Source organism: Belonocnema kinseyi, chromosome 8 (assembly GCF_010883055.1).
Source record: "Belonocnema kinseyi isolate 2016_QV_RU_SX_M_011 chromosome 8, B_treatae_v1, whole genome shotgun sequence".
Lineage (NCBI taxonomy): Eukaryota > Metazoa > Arthropoda > Insecta > Hymenoptera > Cynipidae > Belonocnema > Belonocnema kinseyi.
The window spans coordinates 59,686,408-59,696,617 of NC_046664.1; the positions used below are offsets into that span (position 1 = coordinate 59,686,408).

General features: G+C 22.7%; 1 protein-coding gene across 1 annotated transcript in view; it reads left to right on the forward strand.

Annotated features, from left to right (window-relative positions):
- The window catches only part of LOC117178799, a 51,505-nt gene extending 48,156 nt beyond the window's left edge, over nt 1-3,349 (forward strand). The window contains exon 4 of the mRNA XM_033370278.1: nt 3,168-3,349. Coding sequence (XP_033226169.1) covers nt 3,168-3,189 — 22 coding nt within the window. The 3' untranslated portion in view covers nt 3,190-3,349. The remainder of the gene's footprint in view (nt 1-3,167) is intronic.
- The last annotated feature ends 6,861 nt before the right edge of the window (nt 3,350-10,210 follow it).

Consider the following 10,210-nt stretch of genomic DNA (forward strand, 5'->3'; position numbering starts at 1 on the left):
CAGTTTTTTTTCGATAACTAAACAAATGAAACAAAATAGAACACATGCAATTATTTTTCTGACTGTATAGTGTATAGAAAGAATACACTAACCAATTTTTACTTGTTTAAACAAATATAATTTGTTTAAATAATTACTCTTTCAAAAATACTTTTAAAATCCTATTTTTTGAGTTAAATATAATATTGAATGATTTCGAGGAGTAATAAATTCTACTACAAGCTTTATGTTTTTGTTTATATAATGAATGTTTTATATATAGTTTTTAAATAATTATTTAAACAAATAATATTTCTTTAAACAATTGAAAAATGGTACATACATTCCTTTTATACACTATAAAGTCAGAAAAATAATTGTATGTGTTCTATTTTATTTCATTTTTTTAGTTATCGAAAAATAAATGCTTTAGGAAATAAAAATTGTTTAAAAAAAATAGACATTTCTTAAACATCAGAAGAAATTTATTAAAATTATGTAATTATTCAACCAAAAGTAGCACAGGATACTATTTTGAAAAAGTGGACATCTCTGGCTTCATTTTTAGATATTTTAAACCCTGGAACATGAGTTTAATTTTTCGAAAATTCCAAACTTCCCCATGTTAATTAAATGAGATTTTAAAGCGCCCGGTCGCGCGTGTTAATATTTGAATTTCGAAAAAAATTACGGATTTTCTTTCTCCGGACATGGGAAAATTGGGGGGGGGGGGGTCTTGCCCTCTTGAGTGAAAAAAAATTTGCAATGCATTTTTGGATCACTCTAGTGTGATATACATTTGCAATATTTTGCAGCAATAATATATAAGGAATGTTGGCATTAAAATAATTTGTATTGACTTTGAATTACAAGAAAACATTTAAAAGTGATATATTGCTCTTTTTTGGACAAAAAGAAATATTTTTCGGTGTATAAATTATTTTTAAAAAAGTATATCGAAGCGAATTGGTTTGTGCATACATATAGGAAAAAATTATATTAATTAATTAATTTTAATTACAAAATTAATAATAATTAATCAATTATTAATTGACTTTTTTCTATGTAGGCACAAATCCACTTGCTTCAAAGTGGTCAATAAAAATTATTTTAATGTCAACATTCCTTATATATATTATTGTTGCATTATATTGCAAATATATTTTCATTAATGTATATCACACATTATATGATCATATAGTCGAAAAATTTACCGTGACTCTAAGAAAATAGTGAAAAAATCGCTTTCTTCCGCTTTTTTTAACTTCGAAATCAATTAGGGAGATTAAAAAATATTTTAACAGAATTATCGCTATACATGTATAAATTGGCTTGCTTTGAATTATTTTTATTAATAATTTAAATCTAAGAACAAACTTTTTGCTCTTCAAATTTGAAAAAGTCCTTCATTTTTTGGGATTTTTAGCTGTATGTACGATGCGCACAGACGTAATTTTTTTATAAAACTTTAAGGGAGCGTTTTTGAGTATAGAAAAAATCAATAAAAATCGACCAAAATAGTACTTAGTTCCGCGAACTTTAAAATTTGTTTCTAGTTCACTGAGATTATCAAGGTTCCGGAGCTTCAAATTTAAAAAAAAATGGTTTTTATCTCTAAAATTGAAAAAAAAAATCATTTTTAGCGATTAAAAATCTCATTTTTCTCCAAAACAAAATAGGACAAATTTGCAACTAAATATTTGGATTTTGAATTTTTTAAAAATTAAACAAAAATGGATTAATTCAATTTTCAGCTACAAAAAATTAATTTTTAATTAAACTGATGATTTTTTAATTAAAATGATAAATATTGAACTGGCATGGTTGAATTTTAAACCAAAAAGATGTATTCTCAACTAAAATGATAAATCTTTAAATGTAATAGTTCAATTTTCAATCAAAAAGATTATTTTTTTGACCTGAAGAAGACCAATTTTAACCAAATAGTTGAATTTTAAACTAAAAAGGATCAATTTTCAACCATAAATGGAATAATTATACTTTCAGTAAAAAAAAATTAATTTTCAACTAAACTGTTGACAATGCCAGGTTTTCCAGACAGGGGAGAGACACCCTATCTTGGGTTGAAAATTCAAGTGTATTTTTTAGAAAATTTACTTCTTATTTAAAACTCATATTTTTTTATGTTAAGAGTTAAACTAATCGTTGAAGAAAATTCAAATATTTTTTTGTAAATTTGTCTTTAATTAAAAAATATTTCTATTTTTTCAGAAACTGCATCTTTTTTGCATGAAAAATCAACTCTTTGGTTAAATATTCAACAATTTGATTAAAGTCAGACCTTTTTAATAAAAAATTAAACTGTTGTGTAGAAAATTTATCTTTATGGGTTGAAAATTCAAATATCTATGCAGAAGAATCAATTTTTTAATTTCATATATTGGTGTTGAATAGTTAACAAAAATATTTCTTAAATTAAAATTCCATTATTTTAAAAAAAATTTGTCTTTTAATTTGAAAATCCATTTATTACAGTAGAGACTGAATTCGTCTAGGGTAAAAATGTTTGGTTAAAAATAAATAATTCTTCTTTAATTAAGAATTTTACAAATTTATTTCAAAATTTTGGTTGAATCACTTTGTTAAAAAATCATTTTTTTAAGATTCATATTGTTAGTTGAAAATTCATCTCTTTGGTGAGAGTTTAAATATTTTTTTAAAAACTGATCTTATTTATTCGAAAATTCAAATGTGTAGGTAAAATTTGAACTTTGTAATAAACAGGTTTTTTAAATTAAAGTTTATATCTTTGTTGGAAAATTCAATATTTTGTTGAAAATTAAATTTGTTGCTGAAAATTAATATTTTCTATTTGAAAATTACATTTTTGTACAAAAAATTGGTGTTTTGTCTTGAAGGTTTAACATTTGAATGCATTTTTTTTATTTGATAAGTGAAAAATCTTTGTTCGTTGAAAATTCGTCTTTTTGATTTTAAAATAAGCTTTAAAAAATTTAATTTAATCTTTTTGTTCTTGTTTAAAATAAATAAATAAATTTCAAATTTGTATCAGAAATATTATTACATTCAATTCAGTTTTGTTCAGCCCCATTTTTTTTCATTTCTGGAAACCGTAAATGACACACATTAATGGTGGGGGGAGGGAGTATAAATGTTGTTTTTGTTTATATATAATTTTTTCAAACTCGATATTATTTCTATTTTAGAGCCAAGTTTACAAATGCATAAGCTGGTAAAAAGAATGACCAGAGAACCAAAGGATAACATAAGACGACTTCTGATGTTTCTGCAATCTAATTATAACATTAAGATAACATATCATTGTATAACATAATAATTAATAATATAAAATAATATATAACACAAAATGTAACTTCTAACTATAGAATTATACAACATTAAAATTTCCTACTAGCAGAAAATGCGTCTCTGGATTTTTATTTCCTAACATTAATCTTCAAGTATGGTCGTGCGGTTGCAGAGATCGCACCAAGTTTTAGAAATGTTGGTCCCTACCCCTGGTCTTCCTCGAGGCTGTCGTTATTAGAATCTTAGTTTCAGGTAGATGCTATTGCTGAGGGAGGTGGACGACGCGTGTTATGCGGTCCTTGAGACCGCACGGCGACGGTAGCGTCACAAGTGCGGAATGCGGTGTCGTAAAAAAATGTAAAGTTCTGATTATTCCTTATTTAAATAAAAAGAACAAAAAAAAGAATGTGGACGTGCGGTCGTGCGGTCTCTCAGACCGCACCGTGCTTCTTATATATGTATCGCTCCCTCCAATGGTGTAAAATATTATTAATAATAAAAGTCGATAAAATTTATTGATGTAATAAGAAAAATGTATTATAAAAAATTGTAAATATTAATTAATTATTAATTAATTTTTTTAAATTATTTATTAATTTGAAGAGAAAAAATATATTTAACGATTTTGAATTGAAAACGTTCCAATTTCAACCATTTTTGTTTAGGTCACATTAATAAGACAGGATAATATTTCAAAAAGAATTAATAAGAATTAAACTTGCATCATTTGTAAATAGAATCGTTTAAAATTGAATTAGTTGAAATTAAAAGCGGTTACAGCTAAAAAAATTTCATCGGAAGAACTCCAAATTGAAAAATTACTCAAATTTTGAAAATTGGACAATTTTATTAGAAATGAGTCTGAAATGGTATAATTTCTAACTGAATGCGTTCACAATTGAAAAATTATATTTTGAATTAAAGAATCTTAAAATTGAATAATTTTCGAATAAAATTTTCGAAATGGAATAGAATTGAGTTAATTTAAATAGTTTAAAAAAGACAAATTAAAAATTTTTAAGTATACTTTTTTTTCAAAATTTAACTATTTCAATTTTAATTGCAAAATTAAAATAGGTGAATCCAACCAGAAGACGAATTTTCAACTATTGAAATAATTGAATTTGCAGTTAAGAAAATTAATTTTCAAAGAAAAAAAATTATTTTCCACATCATAATTAAATTTTCATCCACCAAAATAGTGAATTTTAAACAAAATATAAATAATGATTTTATTTTGTCGGCCAGGGTAATTAATTAATTAATTAAACTCTAATGTTAAATTTTGTAAACACAAGAAATGAATTCACAAAGAAAAAAATTATATATAATAAAAAATATAAATATAATAGTTACAGAAAAATATAATATTTGATATTTCAGCGAATAAAAATTTTAATCTTATGTAAAAAGAATAGTTGAATTCAATCCAAAAATAAGAATATAATTGCAATTGAATAATCAAATTTTAAATGAAAAATATTAATTTCTAGCCACACAGTTGCATTTTAAATTAAAAAAAAAAAGATTTCTTTCAAAAAGGACGAAATTTCAACAAAATAGTTGAATTCTCAATCATTTCATTCAATTTTCAACTAAATAGTTTTTAAGCCAATACAAAAAAAATCTCATCCAAATTGTTAAATTTTAAATAATTGAAAATTTGAACAATTTAAATTTTAAACAATTGAACCGCAAAACATTTAAATTTTCAGCCAAATAATTAAACTTTCAATGAAAAAGATTAATTTTTAACCAAGAAAATTAATTTTCTACGAAAAAAAAAAGAATTCTCACACACATTATCAACCAAATATTTAAATTTTCAAATAAAAGGATTATTTTGCTACCAATGAAGACGAATTTTAAATAAATTTCAGACATTTTTGACCAGTGTGTAATTTTGAAACAAGAAGAATAATTTTCTGCCTAAGAAAACGAATTTTTAACAAATTAGATCAATTTTTCAACAAATACTTGGATTTTTAATTAAAAATAAATTTATAAGTAAAATTGAAAAATTCATAGTTGAAAAAATTAATTTTCAATTTTGTAACATAAATTACATGTAAAACAGTTGAATTGTTTACCTAATTCTTTAATTTTCTAATAAATTGTTAAATTTTGCATAAAAATAATAGTTTTTTTCACAAAAAAGGCGAATTTTCAACAAAATGTGTAAATCAATTTTTAACCAAATAGTTAAAATTTCAACCAAGAAGATTAATCTTCTATCAAAAAAGAATAATTTTCAATAAAATACATGAATTTGTAACCAAATAGTGGAATTTTCAACCAAGAAAATTCATTTTGTTTACAAAATACGAATTTTCAACAAACTATAAGAATTTTGAATAAAAATTTAAAGTTTTAAACTAAAAAAAAAAGACTTTTAAACGAAATATGTAATATTTAATGTTTCAGCAAAAAATGTAATATTTAAATTTGTAAACTAAGAATTCAAAAACAAATTTAACAAAATTTCAACAAAATAACTATGCTTTTAAACAAAACAAATAATTTTTAATGAAAATGATGAATCTCAAAATATAAAAAAGAGAAATTTTTAACAAAGTACTTCAACTTTCCACTAAATAGTTGAATATTCCACAAAGCTGCTCAATTTTGGTGCCTAGAAAACGAATTGAATAAAAAACTATTCATTTTTCAACCAAATAATTATTGAACGTTCACCGAAAAAGATGACTTTTTAACCAAGAAGATTAATTTTCGACCACAAAAGAAAAATTATCATATACATTTTCAAGCAAATAGTGTAATTTTGAAACAAGGTGATAATTTTCTCCCAAAAAAGGCGAATTTTCAACAAATTACATCAATTTGCAAGCAAATTGTTGATTTTTTTTTTAATGAGCAGAGCAATTTTTAAGTAAATAATTGAATTTTGTAACAAGTTGTTGAATTTTGTACTAAAATAATACATTTTTAACAGAGCGGTTATATAATTAATATATAAAAAATTTTTAATTAAAATTATATAAAGTTCCAACCAAATAGTTGAATTTTTAATCTAAACAAGATTACTTTTAAATGAAAAATTTAATTGAACAAATTTATTAGGATTAAAAAATCTCAAAATTGAATCGTTTCAGGATAAAATTTCGGAACTGGGACAATTTCAAAACGTTAAAATTGAAGTATTTTATGTTTAGAACTTTGAAAATTTGACCATTTAAAATAAAAACGAATTGAAACTGTACTATTTGGAATTAAGGACATTTAAAATCGAATAATATATATTCAAAATTGTTAAAATTAAATATAATTCTTAATTTAAAGTGAATAAAACTTAGCAATTTGAAATTTAAAACTAAATTGAATTTTTGAAGTTTCTAAAAATTCTAGAATTAGAAATTTATATCACATAGAAATTTCATATTTAACATTAAACCTTTAAAATTGAAATATTCTAGAAAAAATGTGCAAATAGAAAATAATTTTAAATGGGAAACATTAAAAAAAAATAAAATAAAATTTACTACGACACGTTGCAATTTACACGAATCAGAAATTCATTTTAAACTAAAAAAAAAATTTAGTGCCCAAGATTATTCAACTTTTCTTAATTTTCAGATACCATAAACTTTCAATTATCTTAAGTTAATTAAAATCATTTACAAATGAACAATTTTTGAATTTTTAAGTATTCTTTTCAAAATTTAACTATTTCAATTTCAAATGCAAAATTAAAATTAAAACCAAAAAATGTTTAAATTATAAAATAAAAAATAGGTGTATTCAACCCGAAAAGACGAATTTTCAACTACTGAAATAATTACATTCACAGTTAAGAAAATTAATTTTCTACAACAAAATAATTATATTTTCCTCTATCAAAAAAGTGAATTTTTAACAAAGTACCTGAAGTTGAAACACAAAAAATGAATTGACAGCGAAAAACATAATAGTTGATATTTCTTGATATTTCAAAATAAGATTTTAATTTGATATAAAGAGAACAGTTAAACTTAAACAAAAAGGACGAATTTTCAAAGAAATAGTTGAATTTTTAAATAATAAAGATAAATTATTTACCCACAATGAAAGTTACATTTGCAGTTTAAAAATTAATTTTCAAACGACTAATTAAATTTTCTACTCTAAAATATTTTCTTTTTAAATAAAAAATAGGTCAATTCAACCAAAAAGGTTCATTTTCAACTTTAAAATAATTGAATTGCCAGTTAAGAAAATGGATTTTCCTCTAAAAAAAGTATTTTCAAAAATTAACTAAATTTTCCTCCTAAAAAAAGTTAATTTTTTAACAAAGTAGTTGAATTTTAAGCAAAAAAGAATTTACAACGAAAAATATAATAATAAATATAAACATAATAGTTATAGAAAAATATTATTGTTGATATTTCGACAGAACAATTTTCAACAAAATCGTTCAATTTGTAGATAATAAAGATAAAGTTTACACCCACAATGAAATAGTTACATTTGCAATTTTAAAATTAAATTTTAAACGAATAATTAAATTTTTGTCCAAAAAATATTAATTTCTAACCAAAAAGTTGCATTTTAAATCAAAAACAGTAAAATTCTTCCAGAAAGGATGAATTTTCAACCAAAAAAATTTTCAAAAAAAAAGATGAATTTTCAAAAATAGAGTTCAATTTTCAGTAAACAAATATTTTTCAGTCAAAAGAGAGATCAAATTTCAAACAAATTGTTAATAAAAAAAAGGCGAATTCTCTACGAAACAGTTGAATATTTAACCAAAATGTTCATTTGAAAAAAAGCAGTTCAATTTTCAATAAAAAAAGACGAAAAAATAAAATTTTTGAGTAAATAGTTGAATTTTCTACCAAAATAATAGAATTTTCAAAACCAAAATGACAAATTTTTAACGAAAGATAAATCTTCAAATAATAAAATGAATTTTGAATAATATAGTTTAACTTTCGACCAAATAAAAAGTTAAATGTTCCAACAAGATTGTATTCCTTACAAAAACGAAGAACTTTTGACCAAATATACGAATTTACAACGAAATAGTCGAATTTTATAGAAAAAAATTATTAAGTTTTAATAAAATCGTAGAATTCTTCCAAAAAGGATGAATATTCAACAAAAAAGTTAAATCTTCACCACTTTAATAGAACTTAACTTTTAATAAAAAGATCAATTGCCAAACAAAAAAGATGAATTTTCAAAAATATTGGTTAATTTTCAGTAAACAAAGAATTTCCAGTCAAAAGAGGAAAAAAATTTCAAACAAATTGTTAATTAAAAAAGGCAAAATTCTGTACAAACAGTTGAATATTTAACCAAAATGTTCATTTTCAAATAAACAGTTCAATTTTCCAGACAAAAAGACGATTTTTCAATGAAAAAATCGTCTTTTTAAGTAAATAGTTGAGTTTTCTACCAAAATAATAGAATTTTCAAAACTTTCAAACAATAAAATGAATTTTAAATAATATAGTTTAACTTTCGACCAAATAAAATGTTAAATTTTCCAACAAGAAGATTATATTCCTGACAAAAACGACGAACTTCTGACCAGATATAAGAAATTTTCAACATGGTCGAAGTTTATAGAAAAAGAATTAATTTTTGATAAAATCGTAGAATTTTTCCGAAAAGGATGAATTTGCAACAAAATAGTTAAATCATCGACCAAAACAGATTAATTTTTAATAAAAAGATCAATTGCCAAACAAAAAAGATAAATTTTCAAAAATAGTGTTCAAACTTCAATAAACAAAGAATTTTCAGTCAAAACAAAATACACGAATTTTCGACCAAATAGTGGAATTGATTACAAAATAGTCGAAAAATATTTGGAAAAAAATTTTTTGTTGATTAAATAGTCGAATTTTTAGCAAAAAGAACGAATTTTCTACAAAAAAAGGAGAATTTTTGGCAAAAAATGTTAATTTTCGATAAAAAAGACGACTTAACAAAATAATTAAAATTTTAAACAAACAGTAGAATTTTTAACTAAAAGTGATGAATTCTAGACCAAAAATACTTGCATTATCTTATTAGGTTCTATAAAGATATATAATAATATAATAAAGAATTAAATAAATATTAATATTTTATCATTTTAATTATTTCTTATAATTATTTATTTTTATTATATATGTATATATTATATATAATATTAACCCTTAAAGGGCACACTTCCGTAAAATTACATAAAGAGCATACTGGGTGTTAGGTACCCAAGGATATTGAAACCTATGCTGTGTCGACGGTATTGGCTAGTTTTTTACGAGAAAATCAATTGATGATGTTTAATCTATCTAGTTTAAGGATAAAAAGGTTTCATAACCATTTTTAACGTTTAAAGTAGTGAAAAAAATCCTTCTTGGAAAAAAAAAATAAAAAATTACTTCTATCACTCTGAAATTCATAACTTTTTAAGTTTTTGATATTTTTACTTAAAATTTTACTTGAATACTTCCGAGATTCGGCGCTTCAAAAATAAAATTAGTCTTATAGTGTTTGTTCCACAGAAGCTATTTATTCTAAAAAATAAAAGCTTCAATTCAAGGAAAAATGAAACACCGTACTTTGCGTGATTAAACGATTTCATTGATTTTAAACTGCGTATAGAAATTATAAAATTCAAAATTATGTGAAAATGACATAGAAAAATAGATTTTCATGTCATTTGTTAATCTGGCGCCATATGTTCCATTTTCTTGAATTTGGTACGTTTTGTTAAAGCGCAAATAAGTCTCTGGGTATAATACACCCAGTATGCCCTTTAAGGATTAATATTAAATAAATATTCAATAAAATAATAAAGATATATAATTATAATAAAATTTAATCGAAAAAAAAAAAACAGGAAATAGGGGAAGTTTCTTCGAGTTTCATGAGAATCAGGAAAAAGGAGGAATTCTTAAAATGTTAAAGAATTTTAGGAAAAAGCCACGAAGAAGAAATGGACGCAAAATAC